The 26,147-nt window shown below is 44.6% G+C and overlaps 1 protein-coding gene across 1 annotated transcript in view; it reads left to right on the forward strand.

Annotated features, from left to right (window-relative positions):
- Positions 1-26,147, forward strand: part of LOC142767914 (sodium-coupled monocarboxylate transporter 2-like) — a 113,094-nt gene that overhangs the window by 36,216 nt on the left and 50,731 nt on the right. The window contains exons 6-9 of the mRNA XM_075870152.1: positions 12,866-13,023; positions 24,599-24,739; positions 24,804-24,933; positions 25,129-25,217. Coding sequence (XP_075726267.1) covers positions 12,866-13,023; positions 24,599-24,739; positions 24,804-24,933; positions 25,129-25,217 — 518 coding nt within the window. The remainder of the gene's footprint in view (positions 1-12,865; positions 13,024-24,598; positions 24,740-24,803; positions 24,934-25,128; positions 25,218-26,147) is intronic.

The following is a 26,147-nucleotide window of genomic DNA, read 5'->3' on the forward strand; positions in this document are numbered from 1 at the left end:
CTGATTTTTTAAGACACAATGTTTCTGATCATTCTAAACAGACTGCCAACTTCAGCTTTGCTAACAGACACGTGTCACTAAATTGCTTTTTTTTTTTCCATTGCAGCGTCTACATGCTCATCATACGAAAACAGAGTGGAAGACGTCCGGAGTAGCCTGTCATCAATGCTGGCGCGTGGAAAAGTTGGCTGCCGGTGCACAGCAGCTGCACAAGGCTTCTGTTACCTGTGGAAATGGAACTGCACAGGGCCACCTGGTAGCTGCATTGAAGGACTACACATATTTAGGGTGTTAAAAGCTAACCTTTTTGTTTTTTCTTCAAAAAATCGGCACTGTAGGATATGCATATACCAAAAGCCACCTTTGCAGAAAGCTATGTATCTAAGGAGACGCATGTGAGACAAATATTATCACAGTCAGTAGTGCCATTAAGTAAGATTATATATTTAACTTCCTAGTGATCTCAGCAAGTGGTCTTGTATTGCTTAAATATTTGATCCAGCCACATTTCTACATAACATCACTTCTAATAATTCTAGAAAGCCTGTGCTCAGGTATCCTGCTGCAAGTTGTAGTTGTGGCTTGCATCGTTATATATGCTGGACTAGCACAGACTCTCTGATGTGATACATTCAATTTCACCATGGGTCGAAGGAATGGGCAAACATTATAATGGTTGCCCTTTTATTGGCTGTCGATAGCAAGAACTAACTCCCCATACTACCAGGGAGTAATATTTTGCTCATTCTCAATGCCTTGCATGCGTAATTATAAAAATCAACATTAAACTTTGGAACGGGTTATTTAGGAGCATAAACGTGCCCAAACATTTTTTACAAGTATACCTGTTTACGAACGCGTTTGCCTGTAACTTTTCAGTGCAGACATACATGCTTATTTCAATTACTAAGATATCAATACTCTTAGTTGATTGGGCAGATGACAGCATTATTTTCTTACTTTGTGTCCCCTAGATGCAACTTATCTGCCAAAATGTTCTTTCTGTTCTTAGAGCTGAATTTCAATTCAACTATAAAGCAGCCGTTCTGAATGTCTCAGTGCTACATACTAAGATATTTAATGCATATTTTGTTTTTTCAGGATCTACTGAGCAAGTTTCAACCAGGCTCTCATGTTGTATTTCATGCCTTAGGTGAAATTAGCCATCTAAAAAAAAACACTTGTTGTGATAAGAAAGCAGCGAAATGTTCATTTTCTTTTCAATGTAACCATCACTGACCATTTTATTTTAATACGTTTTTGTAACCTTAGCTACTTCATTGTCTTCGGGAAGGTAATTGCATAAGTGCAATCAAGTGATTTCCTACTGTCGTTCTTCATTATTCTTACCTTGTCAATACCTAACCATGTGTGATATTTCAGTGATACATACTCATATGACATACGTCATATTCCTTGATTTTAGTAAGGCATTTGATAAATTTATTCATCACAAACTAATTACAAAACTAAAGGACATCAATCTACCCGACATTTTCATTGCCTGAATCCAATACTATTTAACAGAAGGTTCACAGTTTGTTTCAGTAGATGGGAACAATTCGAGCTCTCTTCCTGTAACATCAGGCGTGCCACAGGGTAGCGTTCTGGGGCCGCTATTATTTTTAATTTATGTAAACGACATTGTAAACACAGTACTACCAGGAACTCAAATCAGACTGTTCGCGGATGATTGTGTGCTATTTCGTCATGTTACCTGTTCCAGTGATCAGCAGAACTTGATTTTGAGTCCTAATAACATACTAAACTGGTGTAATGACAATGGTATGGCACTCAACGCACAAAAAACTGTTTATCTTTGTATAACTCGTTCAAAAACACCTCTAAATTTTACTTATAATCTCGGCTCATCATCACTACAACAGGTTAACAACTACAAATATCTTGGCGTAACAATAACTAAAGACCTCTCTTGGAACTTACACATAGACAACGTATGTTCTGCTGCCTTCCGTAAGCTGTGTTTTCTAAAACATAAGCTTAGAAATTCTCCTTCTGACATAAAACTACTTAGCTACTTTACATCAAAAGACCAAAACTGGAATATTTTTGTGTTGTGTGGGACCCCTTTACTAAATCTAACATCAAAAAACTAGAAGCAGTGCAAAGAAAGGCTGTTAGGTTTGTTTATTCAAAGTTTAAAATTACGGACTCGCCGACTGAACTTATGACTGCTAACAACATTGAAACACTTGAATTGCGGCGAAAAAGGAACCGCCTTAACCTTCTGTATCTTCTTGTTAATTATAAGTTAGCCCTTGACCCGCGTGCATATGTATTTCCTCTGTCCACTAGGCATACACGTCATCATCACGCCCATTCTTTAACCCCGTATTTTGCTAAAATTAACGCGTTCCGATTTTCCTTTTTTACGCGTACTGTATCAGAGTAGAACTGTCTAACTGATCTTAGCCAATTTTCTGTTCCTTAGAGCTAATCTACAAACTGTTAATTTTATGTTTTGTATCCATAAAATGTAACATTTGTGCCATGTTATCTTTTATGTGTTCTATTAGTCGGTGTTTCGATTCCATTTCTCGTGATATATTATTATTTCTTCACATGTGTTTTTGTTTATATCCTGCCTCTTGTACCTGTCCTGTTTGGACCAGTTCTTGGTCTGCAGTATTCAATAAATAAAATAAATTAAATAATTAACATTAGTAATGATATCTGGTACAAGGCATTCTGAATTAATGTAACCTTATGAATGGGGGGGGGGCTCAGTGGTGAACTTTTTAAACTGCATAGCAAAATCTGCTAGCTTTTTAATGATATTTGCTTAGTTTAACGTGCTAAAACCATGATATAATTATCAGGAACGCTGTAGTAGAGGGCTTCGAAGATTTTGACCACCTAAGGTTCTTTAAAATGCACCCACGTCTAAGTAGACAGGTCTCATGCATTCAATTCTTGATCGCAATCGCGGCCACCACAGCCAGGGTTCGATTCCGCGGCCTTCAGTTCACCAGACAAGCGTTACGTGCAGAGTATGCTCTTTGTGAGCTATGGCCTTGCTTCGAATGATGCATGTTAAGCACAGCAGTTTAGTGCGAACTAGGCACCTCTGCTAAAGCACTAATGTTTTGTTTTTCACATTCCTAATTTACTGCAATATTTGATTATTTTAGCACGCTCACGTTTTTGAGCAGCTCTGGTTAGTATGTGCTCATGTTGTTTATCGCATACCTAATTCTTCGCAATAGTTATTGATTGTCGTATCTATTCTGAGTTAGTAGTTAAGGTATGACTGTTTCTTCTTTTACACTCTGTAAATCTGCATACATTTGTTATTAGCCTGTAAACCCTGACAAGTCAATATGATACACCTTGCATATTGTACATGAGGTGGCTAAATTGGGAGAGCGGAGCTTATTTAGGTAGCCCATTTTGTTTCGAATGCCTTGAATATTGCTTTGAGGTCAGAAATTACTATTGCGAATAGTGTGTTTTGAGAACTGAATGTACTTTCTATTGCCTGAGAAACTTAAACTTTTGAAATGTTAGATCTGGTGAAGCTTCATGTGGTTAAGGCTGATCTGTTAATCTTTTTCTTCTTCAACCCCCAACACATGTATTTACCACGTAGATAATTGTCTGTAAAGTGTTCTAAACTATTGTGGAAATGATAATGAATCATTAAATTTGCAGAATTTTGTATGCATGTTCATGTATATATAAATTACAGCAACTCTATTATGCCACACTATGCAGATGGCGCAATGGCCGTATTTTCTGGGCCACATAAGAGGTGTCTACTTATAGGACACATACTGGACGGAGACTTCAATGCGACATAAAAGTGGCAGCTACATCGCGACAGCTGGGAGACATACAGGACGGTCACAGATGAGAAACATACAGGACAGACATTATTAGGCGACATAAAAGCGGCGGCCAAATAGCGACACCTGGAGAACATGCAGGACGGTCACAGATAGGAATCATACAGTACGACGCCGTGAGGTTACATAAAAGCAGCGACTAAACCACGACAGTTGGGAAACATACAAGTTGCGTCCTCAGGTTGCCTCGAAAAACCTTGTAGTACACTTACAAGACGTCGCCATTTTCATAAAAGGTGGCCGTGGTAGAGCATGCTGCATCACATACGCGCTTGCTATATGTCGCGTGCGCGCGGGTAATCATTGCCATGGTCATCCACTGAAGCGCCACAATGTCTGGCTGGTGCTATGCACCAAACTGCAAGTCGAATTATAACGGAGGGCCAAGTGTACCAGCGCACATATTTTCTTCAGACCCAATAAGGCGGGCATCGTGGACTACAGCTGTTCCCCGGAAGGACATCTTGCCAACGAAGTACTCAGGGGTAAGCATTCCTTCTCTGTGTTGTTTATGAGGGTTTCCAGATATATCACTTTTCTTAGCATAGTGTCCAAAGTATTCGTTGATGGTTGCACGTTGGGTGGGAATTCCACACTTGTCGGCACACTTGTCCTGCGTCTTGGTCGAGTACATGTTTGTAACGTCTTTTTCTTTTGTTTCAGCTCTCTGAGAAGCATTTTCTTGCCATCTGATTATTGGAAGACGACATCGTACACAGATGTCAAGACAGAAAAGTTATCGAAGTCACCTTGAAGAACAGTCGTCTGAAGCAAACTGCAGTGCTGAGCTTGTTTCCTAGCTGCTCTGCCTACTTATCGCGTCTGCAACCATGCGTTCGGAAAGCACCGGGTGTGAAAAGAGCGTGATTGGAAGCCACTTATTCGCACAACGCTATAATGCTTTCGCTGCAAACGCAAGCAGACGAGCAAACCAAAAAGTAAGCTCAGTGGTTTTGCGTACTTGCTCGATGCCTTGCCAGGATTTGAGCATTCAGACTTCTGGACTCTAACCCACAAGGACTGCAAGGTTTAATTTTCGGACTTGCCTCTCCAATCTGCTCCCACCATCCACACTCCGGGGATTGCGTCTTTAGACCTCCACGTTGAAGTATTTTTGGTAAAACGGTCGTGAGAAATTCTGGTGATGTGCTAGTTCCTGAAAATATGCGTGATGTCAGAGATTTGAAGAGAGTGCTAGAGATCATCAAACACACTCGCCAGGATATCAGCGCGGTGCCATGGTGATGTCCTAGTTCCTGAAAATATGCGTGATTTCAGAGATTTGGAGAGAGTGCTACAGATCATCAAACAGACTCACCAGGATATCAGCGCGGTGCCATCTGAGAAAGCCCGTCATCTACTGAGATTGGTGTCGACGTTACTAGAATAAGTAAGGAGTGAACATTTTGCATGCGAGTTGCGAGAATGGCATTTAGAGGTGCTGAAATTCTTGAGTCAAGTTGACCTTGTGTTGAATATTGCGCGCCATTATCGCCCAGATTTCATCATTTCTTCAGCCTTTGTTCACCATTTCGCCTCATGAATACAGATTCTTCAAAAATTCAATGACGCTTAAGATGCCACATCCTGATACCAGGAGACCATGTTTATTGTGGGATAATAACCCCGTAAAGGAACAGCCAGAACCTAGCTTTCTTTTTTATGCCAAGCGGATAGTAAGCACACTTGAAGAGCATGAAAATACGGTGACAATAATGCCTGATGTGGTTTGTCTGCAGTCTTTTTTTGATCACAAGGCTGGCTTTGTAACTGACGCTGCGGCAAGGACTGCCCACGTATTTACGATACAGAGCCTTCTTTCTTCAAACAAGGATGTTGTACGCATTTTTCCCGTGGCGCAAATTGACGCTAAGGCACTACATGACTTCCTTCGGAAGCTTATTCTTGATCTCGAGGCATCTGGTTTCAAAATAATCGCAGTCATCTAAGACAATAACTCCATAAACAGAAAAGCTAAGTCCTTCTTTGCTAAGCCCACAAGTGTCAGCATTGTTTACCAGCATCCTGCTTACTCATCGCGACCCCTGTTTTTCGTGGTCGACCCAGTACACATACGAAAATGTCAAAGAAATAACTGGCTTAATCAACGAAACATTGGAAAATGCATGTACTTTCCTGAACCTCCAATACAGCGTCTTTCAAGGTATTCTGCGAGTAGCATGATGCTGAAAAGCATGAACTCTTGAAATTAGCGCCAACTCTCACCTTGAAAGCGTTAATCCTTTCCAACATGAAACACCAGGACGTTAAGCTTTCACTAAATGTTTTTAACTCATTTACTGTTGCTGTTCACAGTACCGTACCGTACGAGCATGCTAAGGAAACATTTTGTACATTGACAGCATATTGACATGGTGGAATATTGTTAACGTAAAGGCACCAAGAAAAAGGACAGCGGTTGTAAGATCATTTGCAAGGACCCATAGTATCATCGCTGTGTCCACAGCTCGAGTTCCTGCTAAAAATAGTTGAGTAGTTTGATTACTGAGAAAGCCTCAGACATGGAAATGGCTACCTTACACGTGAAATGCACGCAGCTTTCTGCCACACTATCCACGCCTTGCATGAAGCAGCCATATACTTCCGGGATGACCTTCATTTTTAGTAGGTTATTTTGGGCAAATTTCAAACTGACTGCTTGGAGGATCACTTCGGTAAGTATCGGCACTGTCGGGTGCAAATTACCATGTGTCAATAAGGAAGACATATGAATATGAAAACAAACTGCGTTTTCAGATGGTTTTGGACCTGCCAGATTTATACATGCTACCAGTACCGATTGAGAATACATGTAGGACAGGTATGCCGTTAGCGCAAGGGTAGTTTGGCGTCGCTGTGACTGATTCTGACATTCAGAAAAATAAGCGTCAAGGCTTGCTGCAGTAACATACGTTGCCGGCTATTGTGCTCATGCAGCTTTTAAGAAAGTGGCATGCGGAACTTGCAGGAAAATTCTTTCGATGCAAGACATCGACTTAGATGATGCTTAGAAAGCGTCAATGATGAAGATGTCGAGGGGTGGGCTGAAGTTTCCACGAGAATTTGTAGTTAACACTGCGCCGTGTACTGAAATTTATTAGACAAGCTCAAGGCGCCATAGTACTCTGCGCGATTTCTCAGCCTTCCTATGCAGACAGACACTCTTGGTAGCCTTATGTTCTCTGCACTTGCAGACTGTGAGAACCTAGATGTGTGTCATTCTTGTCATTCTGCACCGGAAGAAATGGAGCATGTTGTAAGTGCTGCAGCAAATACACAGCTGAACAACTTGTGCCGCACAGAAAACGACAAACTACGTAATGCCAAGAATGAGCGAAGGCTTAAGACTTTGAAGACCTGAGAGCTGTTTCACGTTCTTTGTGTTTTATTTATGATGCTCCGTTTTTTAGAAGATATTTGTATAATGTTGTTGACAGAAGCATTGTGAAAACTGTGTGCCGTAGCTAGGCTTTATTTGCGCACAATGTGATGAATTTTGTTCATTCTAAATACTATTGTTAAAGCGTATTGTGATAATTGTTTATCATTAGAGCTCTCCAGGTTAATGCATTTCAACATTGCGTACTTTAATTTTGCACTGAAGGGAGATTTTTATTTTTAGCTAAGTCTTCGCCATTATCTTGATATTTTATGAAGACCAAAGTCACCAGCAAACAGGGCAGGTAGAAATTAAAAAACACAATCAGAGATTGTACAAAAAGGCTTTTTGTGCGAATCATTTGTGCATGACGCTATTATGATGAAATGTACGCCAGTAAAATGAACCTTGATGTTCCTGTGTGTAGCTCTGTTTACAGAAGGCAAAAATGCATATGATCAATGCGAATACAAGCTTTCAACTGTTTCTTAAAGAATGGTATACTATGAGTCTTCACTGCGCTGTTCTGCTCTTTTGTAGTCAGTTCAGTGTACGACTAAAGTGACAAAGTTTGCTGTCTATAGTTTTTGTCAAGCATTTACGCCCACAAGCACAATAAGAGATGCAATGATACGATACACACAACACCAATGTATCTAGCACATTGTTCTAAGGAAAGGGTAAGAGAATGACGCTTGTTATGACGGTGTAGATTGTGGTGAACCAGCCCGAAGTACTTAATTTTTTGCATTCAAGATACGTGTCTTGCGTTTGGGCCGAAGCATACACAGTGCTTGACAACCATGAAGGACAGCGCTAATTTGTCGAAAGCCATAAACAGTGACTCGCAAAGCGCGACGAACCCAGAGGCGTCGAAACCGACGGTCCGGCCTTTCGCCAGCCTTGTTGATCTTCATTTTTGTGACACATACACTTGGCGAACCGTAAGTGTGCACAAGAATTGCGTAGCTAATGAAGCCTGTAAAAGATCAGCAACTAACAAATTTTGGAATAACGCGTCGTGTAGCGCGAATTTGCGAGTTCGATAGCGCTTCCGACTGTGACATCATATTTCATTTTTAAGGGTAAACTCCTTACGCCATGGGTAAGTCTCTCCAGTGTAGCCTCCTCGTTTATTTCGTGTAGTGATCACTGGATGACGTTGGTGGCGCTTGATCTTTAGAGATACACGATAAAGGCCAGTGTGATGCCATGTCAGGATAGGCCGATAGCACAGCATACACTGTAAACAATTTACTTCGACGTCGGAGCAAAATGCTTCTCCTCTAGCGTCTCCTCTATTCGGAGCAAATTTTGCTCCAGACCTCCAAAAGAAATGTTTTGCTCTGGCTCGCCCTAGGAATTGGGTGGTGTACCCGGAGCACGTTAAACAGATATTTCACTCTGGATGAACGAAGCAATCGTGTGGCACAGCCGAAGTACTTCTTACTTGCATTTTCCTCCGACCTGCCGGAGTGATTACGTGAATCTCCAGAGCATTTTTCGCGAATTTCACACTCCATCTATTCTAAGCTTTTGTGTGGCACTGCAGGAGCTCTTTACGAATGTACTTACTTTGTCCGGACAGAATTTCAGTGAGGTAGACAAGCACTTTTGAAGTGTTTGCTCCGCTGTTTATTGTATGCTGATCGTTTCACGCATTGGTTACATGAAGGAAGTCCAAGGACTAATGAAACACTGAACAGCTACTGCGTATTTGTTTCCGCAGAGGTCTTGCAGATAAAGCTGAAGAAAACATTTGAGTTCTTATTATTTGATTTATAAAAAATATACTGCCATTTCCGGATTACTCAGCATTTGGGGAAAGGAGACACAAACAAACAAACATGCAAAAAGCCACCAAAACAAAACAAAATAAAACAGATCCCATAAAATACACAGCCCTCAAGTTTGATGTGTAGCGCTTCAAAACGAAGCTCATAATACTGCGAAACGATACACGACAGACGAAGAAAGTGTGGGTACCGAGAAACACTCTTCAACATCCCCGAAGGAGCATCCATCAGATTCATTGACGACGCAAAGCTAGAGCTGATTGCTTTCTGCATAATTTAGCAAAAAAATACTTATACATGAGAACTGAAAAACAATGCGAGGTGCGCAGAAACTGAGAATATTCAAGCCTCGGACACTCAATAAATCTCATAGAGTCTGTGAGTTTATGAGAAGGAACAACTTATAAAACTGACCACACACACAAAGACAGGATGAGCGTTCAATATGAAGAAGCACACCCGATGTAATCTGGTGTGAGACAGCCGCAACATGATGAAAACACACCTCCTGACGCGAAAAATGTTCGAAATTGGCCAAAGTTTTCTATACACTTTAAAATTGATAGCTCTACCTTTGCTGAAACATTTGAAAGCACTTTTTGACTAAATAATTTTATTTTGGTACTCTAGTAGACGACATCACAAATGCCCTCTTGATCATTTCCTAATTTTATCAAATACCATTTCTGATTATTACAATGCCTATTTAGTGCGTGGTCATTGTCATTCTTCCAGCAAAGTGGGCCCTTACCCATTGCATGGTTCTGTCCTTTCTTCAAGAAAAACTAGCTTCATATCCTTTAGAAAATAATTTTGGCATTGTTTTTTTTTTAATTTGTACTGCCTGCTCTCTTTTGATGCTTGCCGTTTTGAAGATTTTTCAAAGTAGCTATTGTATGAGCATGCGTATCAAGACGAACAGCTTCAAGCACAAAATAAGGAAAAGTTCACTACAAGGTAACAAAATAAATAGGCAACAAAAGGAACAAACTACGCCCCCAAAGCCGACTGCATTTTAACAAAAATAACGGAAGGCCGACCAGTTTGTTAAACTTAACGGTCCACGCAAACGTCCTGAGGCCACAGGTGATTCACGTGGAATCGTCATTACGTGCCAGTGCCTCCTCCTGAAGAATTGTTTCCCCCATTCTGCTCACACGCCAGTCTGCTTCCATTTTCCAGGTCAAAACTACGTCTCAATGCTGTTCGCACTCGCGTATTTTGCCAAAAATTGTGCAGACACAGTCAAGGCAGCATGACTGGAAAGAGGAAAAAAATGCAGCGTAAAGGATAGTAATCTCTCCATCACCAACACAGAAAATATGGCTAATTTTTCGGAAAGGTGCCTCCTCCTTTCTCTCTTTCTTTCACTACAATGTCCCCTCCGTCTTAGAATGATGAGCTGAATGTCACATGGGTTAGTTAGCTTTACTACACCCCCCTTTTCACAGAGACGTCGAGCGCCACACGACTCGTTCTTCCAAAAAACTCCCGTTTTCTTTTTTTTTGCATTCCTCGTCTCTAGTACTGTCAGTTTGTTTCGCCCCTGTCTTTTTTTTTGAAAGCACCACGTCCGGCGAAGAGCCCAGTATACTTCTAGATTATTATCTGAGATACCACTTATCCTACCAAAATTCACAAGTATGAGTGCGCGTATCAATTCTAAAACTCTGCATCGAACTCGTTGCCCTACCTCAATTTACTACATTTTTAAAGAATTAACACTGACTTTAGTTATTCAAGTTTTATTTGTTCAGCTTACATATTCTCTCAAAAGAACTTTTACGCAGTGGTAGACCTCGACCAGGCGTTCTTTCGTATGGAAAGCGAACAAATGTTACCGTTTATGTGTACTGACAAGACCAATATTAACTTTTAACCAGTTAGCTCTACCTTTAAAAATTGTTAACTTTTAATAGAATCAACCTAATACTATGACATTTTCTATTGTTACATATCTAATCAGTGCTCCAACTGACACAGCGACTTCTTTCAATTTACCGAAGTTATTATGGCCTAAATGCAGCCCAAAAAAGGAAGAGTACAAGAAAGTGGACGCCCGCAAGAGCTTGTTGTGCTCACTATTTTATCTTTTTTTGCGCTACGTTTAGGCCAGTATGATTCATTACCAACTCATTCACTTATTCGTTTTGCTTTATTGAAGATAGATTCGAAAAAACAACACCTAGTCCGAACAACGCAATATCAAAATTCCGCTAACTTTTTACTGACGTCTTGTGAAATTAGCCTAGCATTGATCACATGCTTGGTTTACCAACCCAACATTATCCTATTTTAACACTACCTGACAAGAATAACACAGGTAACTTAAGACGAGCTCACTCGCCGTTTTTTCGCCGCATCAGCAACCGCCGAGTCCCTCAAGACTCGCGAGATCACAATGTGTCGTTCACTACCAGGAACCATCACACGATTAACGCCTTCTCTCGTTGGTAACCTTCGTTGCCGCTTGTCGTTTCTGATATTTAGAAGGTGTTCAGATTGATTTCCTTTTCACCAACGCGGCCAAACGATTTGTACAATCCTCCCTGCATACACCGGCTATGTCTGTGCCATGTTGGTTTGTGGGAAACAGCCTCCCGGCCATGAGGCCGCCTACGTCACTTGTCGAACAGCCAATGAATGCCACTGAGCGATGAGTGGAAGCAATTGGGGAGCACCCACAGGGACAAAAGCGATGTGCCTGAGCATTTCTGGAGCAACCACGGGATCTTAATGAGGGGATTGGCCCTGTTTTCTACCGGTTTCCTTCGTCCGGCGCCCACCAGAGGAAAACGGTTAAAAACAAATGTATTTGCTCCATTGCAATCCGGTTTGAGTGAGGCTACCGGAGCAGAGCGGGGGCATCAATCCATGATTCTTCCCAGTTGTGTATATTTTCGTTTACAGTGTAGTTGCTGAACTAAATGCGAGATGGTGCTGAGGCGCTCGCTCCATTCATATGTATGGGAGCGCATAGTGTGATGAGCGATCACTGGATCGCACGTGAGCGTGCCTCTAATTGGATGAATGCCATCGTTCGAGATGTTTCGATGCAGTACGATGGGAAACCGCTAGGCGTGAGAGCTATAAAATGAGCTCGCTCTTGGCACGCTTCCTCATTTACTCAGAGTCGCTGCGTAATACGTAAGACAAGGCAGCGGGGCAGAGGGCACGGAGAGCGGCTACAGCGCGCGCTCCCAGACAGACAGACAGACCGACAGACAGACAGACAGACAGACAGACAGACAGACAGACAGACAGACAGACAGACAGGCAGGCAGGCAGGCAGGCAGGCAGGCAGGCAGGCAGGCAGGCAGACAGGCAGGCAGGCAGGCAGGCAGGCAGGCAGACAGACAGGCCGACCGACCAACCGACCGACCGACCGACCGACTGACAGACATACAGACAGACAGACAGACAGACAGACAGACAGACATACAGACAGACAGACAGACAGACAGACAGACAGACAGACAGACGGAGGATTCACAGTATACCGATGAAACCGTCAGGAGCTTCACCCCATCATGATCACCGCTCCGAGATTATGCTGTCAAGTTATAATTTTTATTTTGGTTGTTTTTGCTTGTGCCATCGATACGAAGATGAAAGCGGTGGTAATAAACCACCAGTGACGCATGCGCTTTTATGGAAGGTATGCTTCCAGTTCACATATACCTGGCCTGCACTGCGTAGACATAGAATGCAACTAGGTGCTGAGTGCCATGTATAAGGAGTGTGTACTTTGAAATTGTACTCAACTTCGATAATTCCAGTATTGAAATACTTCTGGATGCTTTCTTTTGTATGTATATTCACAGGGAGGACTCCGAAGCGTTGTTTGGGCAGACTGTGTTCAGGGAGTGGTAATGTTCTTATCTCCGGCAATAATCATCGGTAAGGTTTTATATGATTCCAGCACTGCTAGCCCACCACTGAAGTCGATGAGCAATTCCAATATCAAGGAATACATACTTCGGTGAGATATTCTAATATTTCGCTTCCCGTACAACATTATCAGTTCGCACATGTACAATCGTAAATTCAATCGATAGAAATAAAAAAACGTGTCTAATTACTCTTTTTATGAATTGGTATAACAGGAAGATGAACAGAGTGTGTACAGATGTAGTTGAGCGTTTATTCTGCATTGTTGAGCAGCAAGGGCGAAGGAATGAATGCCTCAGCAACTAATTTCATTGTCACGCGATGAACGGCTCTCAGCTGCTGCAAATCACACCTCAAGACGAAACCTTGCGTCTATTAAACATACACAGAATGAGCCCGGACAACCGTCAAGATCCTCATTTCATGCGTGAGCAGCGCACTAGTTTGGTAAACGTGGCCGTGGCTGCAAGGGAAGTGTCCTTCATTTTCTCTTAGCCACTGCAACTTTAGAGCAAACATGTCGAAGAAGCACAAGAGGTATGCAGCACCTGAATTCCGAGCTAAGCGTACGTGGGTGAAAGTGACCACGACATGCGGAGGCGCTTGTGCATTGAAACACTTGGAGCGAAGACCCTTAAAGCACGCGTGCCCCGCGCGCACTCCTCGCTCCATCTCACTACTTGTGAATAAAACGCGCTGAAATGTTAAGCTCTGGACACCATAGACGTTGCTATAAATGCACAAGAGGAAACTCTCATGCTAATGTCTATGGGAGGTACAAGGCACTGAACTTTAGCGAGCATAATAATGATAGGTAGTACACCAATTTATCTAATCTTCATTCTGCTCTCTTCGCTTGGCTCGCAGCCGTTTTCTCACGAATTGACAATTCCCTTGATCGTTTCAGGCTCACCGATTCGAATCAGCTCCCGAAGTTTAGAACGAATTGGTTTTTTTCATTGAAACCAAACCTAAATACAGCAATAAACAAAGCTACGAGTTCATTTGAAGCCCGCAAGCATGAAGAGTAGGCAAATCCATCTACTATAAATTCTTCTCTTGGTGGTTGAACTATCGCACAGCCAAAGTCCCCTCTAGTTAATTTTAGGAATTTCTATGATGGGGACTGCCAATTGCATGTGGTGTCTACGAGGAGCTCGCCGTAACAAGCTCGACCACGTTTGCTTTGTGGCTTAGTGATTTGCGCCCTGCACTGCAGATCGAGAGGTCTGTGGTTCGCCGTTTGAAAAAGGCCATTTTTGTTCTCAGTTTTCTTTTATCATCTGTTAGTATATATTTTACAACGTCAAATCTGTGAAGAAATACTTATGTGGAGCCATGGTGGAATTGGCATGAAACTCTTTCGTGTTAAAAAAATCACATTACAATTCTTTGGTTTTTCTTACGATTCCTAGGTGCGATTGCATGTGTTGCAATGGCTTTTTCAGTGTGACTAAGAGGCAAATTTTCAGATGTGCTGCAGCCCAAATGAGAATATTCGCTCCCATAACATGTATACCAAACACCACAGTGGTGTTCTGTATTGCGGGCTAGAGGCCAGCGAAGCCTCGGCAAAGCAATAGGTGATTTTCACTTATAGGCTGGTATGAAAAAACAATTCATTTTTCTTAGAGAGGGTAGGGTCAAGGCACTGGTAGTTCGCCGCTATGTTTCCTTCAGGCTTGGCTGCTCGCGAGATTGTCCGAAAACAGTCCCTCATGAAATGGCCACTGAGCACTAACGAAATAATCACATGCTTCCAAAATCGACAGTTTCGCCAGATTTTTCGGGCGAATCTAGGCCCCAATCACGAGATATCGCAGACTCTACACTCTAACGCAAAAGGGTGTTGAAAGGGTGTGGGGTTCGTCCTTTTATGGACTATTGAGGCTGTCACAACCATTTTTCCTTTAAGGACTAACAACACCGGGTATTACAGTTAGTCCCCACATGCGAGCTCAAGGGACTAACATTTAGTCCTCACATTTAAACCTTAGTGAGTAACCGTTAGTCCCACAATTCACCTCAAAACACCAACATTTAGTCTTCGCATTTGCACCTTTAGGGCAACTGTTAATCCCCACATTTACACCTTACCGGGCAACCGTTAGTCCTCACAGTTGCACCTCGCCGGATGAACGGTTGATCCACTGAAATACTCCAATCGAATTACTTTTTATCTCTAGTTCAAACATTGTTTTTGTTGATTTTCCACCAGGCCTAATACTTTTTTTGCCTGTTTTTCTGTGCAGTGACCACCAAATAGCGCTAAAAAGAACACGCGAAAAAGTAGTTAGCCATCTATCTGTAACTGCTTACGCAGTCACGGCAACAACGAAAGACAAAAGCGAGACACCAAAATCTCTATTTTTTACATACACATAGAGTTTCTCCATTGTTTTAGGTGAATTCATGGTGAAGTGTACAAGTCCAGTCTCGTTGGCAAATCTTGTTCCCTCCTTATGGAGCTCCTTCATCGGAAGCGATAGATAACAGGCATTGCAGACGCCAGCGCACGCAGCCTGTTGTGTTCCCGCGGCTTCCTGTTGTGTTCCTACAGCCGCACGTACAATAATATAGTAAAAATAGCTAGACACACGTGACAGAAGATGAAAATACACGCATATGACAAGTACGTGCGCGTTAATATAAAACCTGCGTGTAAAATATTGTAACGAATGTAGCAACCTCGCAACAAGGATGTTCTATTTACACGGTTTATTACGGGCGAATTTGTGCCCAAAGTGAACGATGCACAGCAATCAAGAAGATCCAAAGGTCGGTAGTCCTCGTGAGCCTCTGCCTCGAGCACCCTTGTTCTCTTCTTCTTCACGCGCCTTGGCTGTTCGGTGGAGTACCGTGCGCGTGCAGGGCCGGCTCGTGCATTGCGGCTGGCTTCGTCGCTCGTAGTTGTGCCGTTAGCGTTTCTCTGGTTCCCGACGTCCGCGTTGCGCGGAGCAATGGTAATTTCCTGTGCCATTATCCCTCCTCTCAAGAGGCATCGCCCCGATGTTTTCGATGATAATGTGTGCAGTTTCCGTCTTGGAAGGTTTGTAAGAGTGAAATCGTTGTAGAGCAATCAAGTGGGGTGGCTAGTCTTCGTATGGGTCGTAGTAAGGGTTACATGCGCACAATGTGTACACGCTCGGTGGGGTTGTGTCGTTTGGAATGCCCATGTCCTGTAGGCTTGACTTCATAAACGAGGTCGCTGATTCGCTGTACTACCTCGTAAGGCCCGAAATATCGACAAATGCGTTTTTCAGACAGGCCTCGTCGTTGTACTGGGGTCCATATTCACACTTTTTCACCAACATCATAACGTGTTTCACGTCTTCGTCGGTTGTAGCGGTCAGCATCGATTCGTTGTTGGTGACATATTCGGTACCTTGCTGATTGGCGGGCCTCTTCCACTCTCTCTATATAGTCATCGAGATCATAAGGGTAGTCATCTTGATCTATAGGTAACATAGCGTCCAGTGTTGTGGTAACTACACGACCGTAAACTAGTTGAAACGGGGTAATCTTGGTAGTCTCTTGTACGGCGGTGTTATAGGCGAAGGTGACGTATGGTAAAATTTTGTCCCACTTTTTGTATTCGACGTCCACATATATAGATATCATGTAAGCTAGAGTTCTGTTAAAGAGTTCAGTCAGGCCGTTGCTTTGAGGGTGATATGCGGTAGTTTTCCTGTGAACAGTGTGGGTCATGTTCAGCAGGCATTCCATGAGTTCTGCCGTGAAAGCCGGTCCGCGATCGGTGGTTACAACAGTCGGAGCGCCATGCCGTAGCGCAATGCTCTGTACAAAGAATTTGGCGACCTCAGCTGCCATTCCTTGATGCAAGTAGTCTGTTTTCGCGTATCTCGTTAAATTATCAGTTGCTACAACGATCTACTTCTTGCCAAGTAAAGATGTCGGGAATGGTCCAAGGAGGTCCATTCCAACCTGTTGGAAAGGTGCTTTCGGTGGGTCTATCGGGTGGAGAAGGCCCGCTGGCTTAGCACGAGGCGCTTTCCGTCTTTGGCACTCGCGGCATGTTCTAACATAGCGCTGTATTGCAGACAATAGCTTGGGCCAATAATAGTGCAGACTGATTCGTGCAAGCATTCGAGTGACCCCCAAATGTCCAGACGTAGGCTCATCGTGGCACGCTTGTAATATTTCTTGCCGCATAGTTGAGGGAACGACAAGCAGAAACTTTTCACGGTTGGGCTTAAAGTTTCTTTTGTAGAGGACATTTCCTCGGAGGCATAACGATGCGAGGCTTCGAGAAAATATACGAGGTACTTGTACGTCAGCTCCTTTCAGGTGTTTGATGAGGGGGAGCAATTCTTCGTCCGCATGTTGAAATTCGGCTATCTGAGAAGTCTCGACAACAGCCACGAATGGAAAGTCCTCTTCATCTGAGAGTGCTGTGTTTGCAGGTGCCCGTGACAAACAGTCGGCGTCGGTATGCTTCCTGCCAGATCGGTATACCACAGTTATGTCAAATTCTTGCAGTCTGAGGCTCCACCTTCCTAGTCGTCCGCACGGGTCCTTGAGGTTGGCGAGCCAGCAAAGGGCATGGTGATCGCTGACTGCCTTGAATGGTCTACCATAGTAAGGCCGAAACTTACTGATGACCCAGATGACGGCAAGGCATTCTTTCTCTGTGGCCGAATAATTGGTCTCCGCCTTTGTTAGAGTCCGGCTGGCGTATGCTATTACCTTTTCTTTGCAATTCTGCCGCTGTATTAGGATGCATCCTAGGCCGATGTTACAAGCGTCTGTGTGTATTTCCGTGTCAGCTGTTTAATCGAAATTAGAAAGGATTGGGGGCTCTTGGAACCGTTTTCTTAATTCGTTGAAGGCGCTTTGTTGCTCGGTTTCCCACTGGAAAGGTACATCTTCTCTCGTAAATTCCGTCAAGGGTTTTGCAATCTGCGAGAAATTTCTGACAAACCGTCTATAGTAAGCATAGAGACCTAGGAATCTCCGTACTGATTTTTTGTCTGCTGGCACCGGGAAACTTGCAATGGCGGCACTCTTTTCGGGATCAGGGCGCACACCGTGGGCGCTGACAACGTTCCCAAGGAATCGAAGCTCTTCGAAACCAAGTTGGCACTTCTCTGGCTTGATGGTTAAATCTGCCGAATGGATTGCTTTTAACACTGTTCGCAGGCGCTTGATATGCTCCTCGAATGTAGCGGCGAAGATCACCACGTCGTCAAGGTACACTAAGCAACACTGCCACTTCAATCCGGAAAGTACAGTGTCCATCATGCGTTGATACGTTGCCGGCGCACAACAGACACCAAAAGGGAGAGCCTTGAATTGATAGAGTCCGTCCGGGGTAACAAAAGCAGTCTTCTCGCGATCACTTTCATCAACTTCGATCTGCCAGTAACCACTTTTCAGATCTAGTGATGAGAAGAACTTGGCACACCGAAGTCTGTCTAATGCGTCGTCAATACGCGGGAGGCGATATACATCCCGTTGAGTCACAGCATTTAATTTTCGGTAGTCGACGCAAAACCTTAGCGTGTTATCCTTCTTCTTGACAAGCACTACAGGAGATGCCCAAGGACTGCTAGAAGGTTGAATAGCATCATCTTTAAGCATCTCCTGCACTTGGTTCTTGATAACTTCTCTTTCTTTTGGTGAAACGTGGTACGGGTGCTGGCGTACCGGCCTCGTTGTCTCGTCTGTTACGATCCTGTCTTTTGCGATAGTCGTGCGTCGTACCTCTGAACTATTGGAGAAACAGCTGCCAAATTCCCGTACAAAGTCGTATAGCTGTGCGTTGGATCACTGAAAGGTTAGGATTTACGGATATTACGTTGCAGGCATCAGATGTTGGTTTTATATCTGTTGACGTTGTTTCAAAGCTGCTTATTTCTGTGGCTTCACAAACCTCATGAAGAAAGGCTATGGCTGTCCCTTTTGCGATGTGCTGTAATTCGTTCCCGAAATTTGTTATGAGGATGTCTGCGTACCCGTTTCATAGCTGGATAATCCCTCGTGCCACACAAACACCTTTTTTTCAGGAAAACATCCATGTTGCTGTCTGCCACACCTTCGTATTCAACAAACGTATCATTTCTGACTAGAACCATTACACTGCTCTGAGGCGGTACAGTCAAATCACCATCGACGATGCGCAGTGGAGTGGTGTATTGCTCGTCTGCTCGAGCTACCTTTATAGCTTGTTCCGTCGACAATGATACGCTGGACCTCTGCAAATTAATAATGGCACCATTTGCTTGCCGAAAATCTATTCCGAGTATAACTTCTCTCGAACATACGGGCAGGACAACAATGTCACCAACGTAAGTGAAACCTCGTACCTGAACTCTTGCGGCGCATCTGCCGAGAGGCGTAATAAGGTGACCGCCTGCCGTACGTACTTGAGGTCCAGTCCATTCGGTCAGAAGTTTCCTTAGGCACTTCGCTAAATTGTAGCTTTTCACAGAGTAATCCGCAGCGGTATCGAATAAAGCCATGAGCTCTAGCCCGTCAATTACCAATGACAAGTCTGAAGTTATCTTCTCATTACTGCACATCTTTACCTGGAGACAGTCGTCGTCGTCGTCGTCACGCTTGTGTCGCAGTTCAGGATCTTCGTATTTCGAATCACCAGCGGCCTCGCCTCCACAGATCGCCCACTTCCGTTTCCCGGGTTTGGACTAGGCGAACGATGCATAAGTGGGCTTGGAAAGAAACGTGGGCTTGGTGAGCGCTGACGTAGAGGGGATGGTGACGGCGGTTGATGACGACGATGCAGGTCGAAGTTCTGACGTGAACACAGGTATTCCTCGATTTCGGACGGTTTTTCGCCGTTTCGCGGACACGGTGCATTGACCGCAAATCCTCGAAGACCAGCTTGACGATATCGGCAAAACCGATACAGATGGTCAGCCTTTCCACAGTGGAAGCACAGGGGACGACGTTCCGCTTCTCGCCATACATCGCTTTTCAGAGGTCTTGTCTCTGTCGAAAGAGGTGCACTGCGAGTTGCCTCGACGATATGGCACGGGCTACGTGTTGTCGTTGCGTAAGTACCAGGTGTCCCGATAGGCGCACAGTGGACAGCAGGCCACCTGAGCACCTCAGAATAAGTTACTGTGCGTCGTGTCAGTGGTGCATCCCTCTGCGGCTCCTGTATGGCCTGCCGAATTTCATCTCGGACTACATCCGCAATAGACAGTTCCGGTGAAGCGGGTGGCTGCAGCTTGCGTAGTTCTTCCCTGACAACTGACCGGACGAGCTCCCACAGAGTGTCAAGATTATCGACAACGTTTGCTGGGAAGACCCCTGCTGATGTACAGGCTACGTCACGATTTTATTTCCGGGCTCTCTGCTGCAGCGTCGTTACTATTGTTGCTTCCGACCGAAACTCAGCACCAGTGCGCGGTGGATTGCGAACGAGTCCCGCGAACAGCTCTTGTTTTACCCCATGCATGAGATGACGCACCTTCTTGTCTTCAGTCATGTTGGGATCAGCTCGCTTGAACAGGTGGGACATGTCTTCTATGTACATAGCGACAGTCTCGTTAGTGCGTTGATTCCGTGCACGATGAGCTGCTTCTGCCTTTTTCCGGTGATCATTGTTGCCAAACGTACACAGTAGCTGCCACCGTAACTCTTTCCAGGACGTCAAAAATGCGTCATGGTTTTCGTACCACACTCGCACTGCGCCTTCCAAAGAGACGCATACGTTGCGCAACTTACCTGCTTCGTTCCATTGGTTTATGTTCGCCACACTCTCGAAATGATCCAGTCAGTCTTTGGCGTCCCCGAACGGGTCACCATGGAACACCTTCGGTATGACGGGTTGGCTGACAATGAGCTTTGATGGTGCAACTTGGCTAGTCATGGTGGTGGCGTTTCTTGTCTCCGTCACTGATGCCCTTGGCACAGGGTGAAGTGGTCCAGATTCTGGTGAATCCCCTCGAATACGGTGACTGGTCCGTTGGTGCACCGGCGTAAGCTCCACGGCTTGCGGATGGTCTGGGCTTGGACTTCGCTCTCTCGTGGGGTTTGGAATCACCTATTCGGCACCTCCACCAGAAAATGCAATGAATGTAGCAGCCTCACAACAAGAATGTTCTATTTACATGGTTTAATAGAGAAAATTGTGCCCAAAGTGAAAGACGCGCAGCAATCAAGAAAATCCGAAGGTGAGTAGTCCTCGTGAGCCTCTGCCTCGAGCACCCTCGTTCTCTTCTTCTTCACGCGCGTCGGCTGTTCGGTGGAGTACCATGCGCATGCAGGGCCGACTCGCGCATTGCGGCTGGCTTCGTCACTCGTAGTCGTGCCGTTAGCGTTTCTCTGGTTACTGACGTCCGCGTTGCGCGGAGCACTGGTAATTATCTGTGGCAATATGACGCACAAGTATCTTTACCTTCACAATTCACACAGTCCTTTTGAACTTGCTCTGACGAAAGAGATGAATGACAGGCATCGCAGACGCCAGCGCACACAGTCTTCAGCACGGTGTGTGCCCACGGCTGCATAATAAGCATGTAAAATAGTGAGTCACACGTGACAGAAGATGAATACAAGTGCATATGAGAAGTACGTGCAAGGTGCAATAAAAACATATGTGGCATATGACATGCTAGAAATTGCACCGTGATCTCACACATCGTCAAAGACTTATTTCGATCCTCGAAGCGCAACAGCTTAGGAGCGGCGGCCGTAGCCACAGCTCCATAACCCACCATACCGTCAACAATTCAGAGCAATCTAAGCGAGCGACGTCGTTCAGCTCGAGGAAGCGAACGCGAGACCAAACTTGGCGCTGCACCCGGAGTGTCTACCACCAGCGAACTTCGAACAGGAGAGCGAGCGTGTGGTTGGCCGCCGCCACGAACAGCACCGAGCTGGTTTGGAGCCAGCGCCGAAGAAATCGACGGTAATGCAACCCTTTCCCACAAACTCGAGCGAGTGCAGCGCGCAAACGCGAGTCCACCGCCGCGGCCAACGGACGGTGCCGAGCTGCTTGCGATCAATTAACGGGAAAGCCAACTGTAATGGTGACAATTTTTCACCACTTACGACACTAGCAAAAGCCCTGCCAGCTCGTGCTGGTGCATTTACAGCGCGCGACATACTACAGCCATGCTCGTTACGAGAACCCGCAACGTGTTTTCGACGACTCCCAACACAGCGACGAGGTCTCAGCCCAATATCGTCAGCCCGGTGCTCATCGCGGCAGTGAAGACAGGCGAGCACTCGATGAGTGAGCGTACGGGAGGCTGGTGGCCATGCCGGCCAATATCCAGGTGGTCGCAAAGCAGAAGCGAACTGCAGACGCGCAAGCTGACCTTCGCGGTGCATTTCGTGCGTGTGATACACAATATGACTGAGACCGTTGCCGGCAAGCGTGATCCGTATCAAACACGCAACAACTAGAGTAGAATAAATAATTATAACCTACTTGCGAAAGAATCCAGCACTGATTTCTGCCCTTACTCGGACTGAAGTATATATTCGACAGGCCTGCTGTCTTCTCGGCCGCCATGTTAGCCTTCCCAACTGTTGCTGTCGTGTGTTTGTCGTGATTATCTTGAAGCCAGAGATATACAGCGTGGCGTGGTTACGTGTCGGGACTTGCTCCAGACTTTATGGGTGCAGCGAAATGTAAAAGCAGCATTCCACGCTCATCCAAGTGTACACACAAGCACCACGTCGTAATTTCTAGATCGTCGAATCCAGACGGCCGTGGTCGAGCACTCTGAGCGCGACGCAATGCGAACCGCCACTTGCAACATACGGGGAAAGACTGAGCCAAGAGAGGAGCAGGACGGTTAGTGACCTTGGAAACGTTTTGTGCGTTGCCTGCAATCCCCGGGCGGTTCATTCCTTTGGAGCGTGTTAAGTGGTTTGCGCGCGGCACGCTTCCCTCTGTGGTTGCTCCTCAACGGTCCATCAGTTCATCGCGCGCGCCTATTGGGCTCTGTTACTCCTTTTTCGGCTAATTTTGCCTTATAGTGTAAAGAAAGATGATGCCATTTTGTATTTGTTTATTGCATTCCATAAATAACGCAGTGATAATGCGTTCGGTGTTATGTACCGAAAGCATGATATGATTATTGAGGCCTGCGGCATAGCGGACGGCTCTAGGAATTTCGTCCATCCAGTGTTGTATATTGTGCGCTGACATTGTACGATACACCACTGGTTCGTGCTCTTGCATTCAAGTACACAGCAGCGGCATTCATCGTGGTGAATGATACAAACAAAAGCTTGACCTCACCAGCTCCTTTAAAAAGACCATGAAACACTTTTTTGAGTAACCATGAAATAATTCACTGGAAAAGCGTATTGCCCGAAAAATCAACGCCGCAAAAGTTTCAAGAATCTCCCCAGTACAAGCGCAGCTACAAATACTTGTCACACACTGAATTTGCACTCTTTCTTCTCTCGTCCCGACGAAAGCGCAGACGGCTAAGCAGGTAGGGGTGGGATGGGCAAACAAAGAACGTCACGCACGCCTTCTGACCTTGAGCACTTTGTTCTTTTTTTCTTCGGATGCGTGGGTTTTTCAGAGTGATTGCGCGCGCCATGTTGATATCAGTCAATGACTGATTGATCGGTTTACTACGAGTGATTTTTGGGCTTATTGCGTGATTTTTTAAGAGAAAGCAATTTTGAGCTGACTTTGTTAAATTATTTTGAATTCCAGGCCGCGTGCTGCGCTATATTTGGCTCGCGTGTTGTGGGGCAGTGGTTTCCAATAGGCCATGGTTTCTGACCATGCTCAAACAATGTTGCAGGGCCCTTTTAAATATGCGCGTACATAAATATTAGCGTGTTCAATTAGGTAATACTATTTGTACTCCTAATAATTACATCTAATACTTTGTAATTTCACCTTATTCGGCACAAGTGTAACTAGTTGAGTCAATCTTCAATAACACCCATCGTTTATTTATTCACAAATCGGCCTACTGCTACAGTTGTTATTTAGAATGCAGAGTGAGGCGGTACTCCACAAAATCACATCGAATTGGTACAGACAATGAAGGCGAAAGCCGAAGGTCACATTGTTTAAAGTTCTTGAATTGCGGTCTTGTCGTTGCTAACAAGGTTCTTCATTTTTGAAGCTATTCCTTCGGTCAAATTATGTCTTCACATTGAACCAGCGAGCTGTGGTTCTGGCAGAGCACTAACAAAAGTGCTAATTAAAATGTGTCGTCACGAGCGCTGTCTCACAGCTGAAATTTCAATAAAATAAGCGGTCACTACATGAAAGTAACGCTCTGCGTTGAGATAGGTGATTTGTCGATTCTGAAGATACGTTTAAACAGCGCAAGGAAGACAACACGTTATAAACTTAAACACGCACAGGGACGATGCGTGCGCTTCGTGCATGTACGTGTTCTGTGTTCACAACGAGTTGTCTTTTTCGCGCAGTTTGTCTACAAACCTCATACACAAAGCACAGAACACAAACGAAAACAAGAAAGCCATGGCTACAAAATTAGGAACATGCATAGCACCCCGCAACGTCACACGTGGGGCATTGTCTAAAGGATTGCGTACGTAACAACATGAGCGTAGCGCGCGCGACTCGAGCTAATGGCCACCGTTGATTCTGAAGGGCTTTGCTGATTTCAATAATGTTTGTTCATGCCCTTGGGGCCGTGTGCAGGTGATATTGACAGTTCTCTAAATTTCAGAACAAACTTTGATCTCACGACCAACGACAACTTGTGGAGTGCTCTGGCTAGTGCACTGCCTTACAGCCTTGCGAGAGTGGGGTTTGACCAAATGGCCGTTCAACGATTCATCGCAGCAAAGTCCTTACGTGAAGCGAAAAGGTGTGAGAGCAAATCATCGTTTTGGGAAAAAAAGATGAAGCCCTTGTTATGTGCTTTGTTTCAGGATTGCAATAACCGGCGCAGTGCTAGTGCTTTCCTTCTTCGCATGTGGAGCACTCTCCGGCCTAGCTCTCATATACTGGTACAGGGATTGTGATCCAGTCCTCAATGGTGCCATTCAAAGTTACGACCAGGTATAGTTTCTTCTTAATACTCGAGGAACTGAGTTGTGTTTCTCAAAACTCAGTTCCTCTGTACTCACTTCCAGCTTCACTAAATCGTAGCCACTGTACTTGTCCATTCGTGAATCTGAATCTGTAATGCTGATGATATCATGCATTGGGTGTTTACTCACCCTTAGTTTATACTGGTAAATTTTTTTGCTTCAGATTGTTCCCTATTATCTGAGGGAGAGGCTTTCTGACGTCACTCTCCTCCGTGGATTATTTTTAGCTGGACTTCTCGGAGCTTCAACAAGGTGAGCAGAAAAACACAGTGGCAGAAATACTCGTAGACAATGGCCACAGTGATACCTTTCGTATGTAACCAAGCTTGTACCTCCATCTCGTACCAGAAGTCCCAACAAACGTTTTCGGCATGCCAGCATACAAACTAGGATTATTCTTGCGATCAGTGTTATTTAGAGGCCTGGTGTGAAATAAAATATGACTCCTACAACGACTTACTCAAAATTGCTTCAAACTGTAAAAATCTAAACCTTCAGGGGTGTCACGCACCGTATTGATAATGCTGATGGCCCGGCTCAGTGTCCTAAAGGTATCCTGAAATCACTCGAGAGAAAATTCAGTTTTTATTTATGCAACCATTGGTTCTGCCATGTTTGCTGCTGTGTGAGTTTAAGAGTGTCCTCTCATAAGCCAAGTTGCGAGGTTTTCTTTAAATTGCAAAACCAGTTTTAAACGGTGATTGAAGGCAGACCAGATAGGTCATGTCACTGTTGAGTCTCAATATACAGGTGCCTATTTTTTTGCACTTAAAAATAAAGTCCTCTTCAAAGACAAAAAGGTTGTGTAAGAATCTGTATCACAGAAAAACGACTTACTATACTATAATACTAATTGCAGCATTATTTTATTTTCGCAATATAAATATCGATGATGCTTTTAGAAAATCCTGTTCGCCTTATGCCTCATACGACATACTTATTCATATGATTTCCTTTTTGTGACGTGCCGTTGTGGCCGTCGGATATACTGGGTTCCGAGGCAATCTAAGAAGGACGTCCAAGCTCTGTCAAGATCAGGAAGGGACTGCCAGGCTCTTTTTTTATGTCACGTTCCTCGAGCGCCTGTGAGCTCGGCGTTGATCTATTTCGTTTCCCTCGCTCCAAGGCACGAGACACGCACCGAGCGTCGCCTGCTATCGCTCGTCACATGCCCGGGTTTGG

This window comes from Rhipicephalus microplus, chromosome 7 (genome assembly GCF_043290135.1).
Source record: "Rhipicephalus microplus isolate Deutch F79 chromosome 7, USDA_Rmic, whole genome shotgun sequence".
NCBI lineage: Eukaryota > Metazoa > Arthropoda > Arachnida > Ixodida > Ixodidae > Rhipicephalus > Rhipicephalus microplus.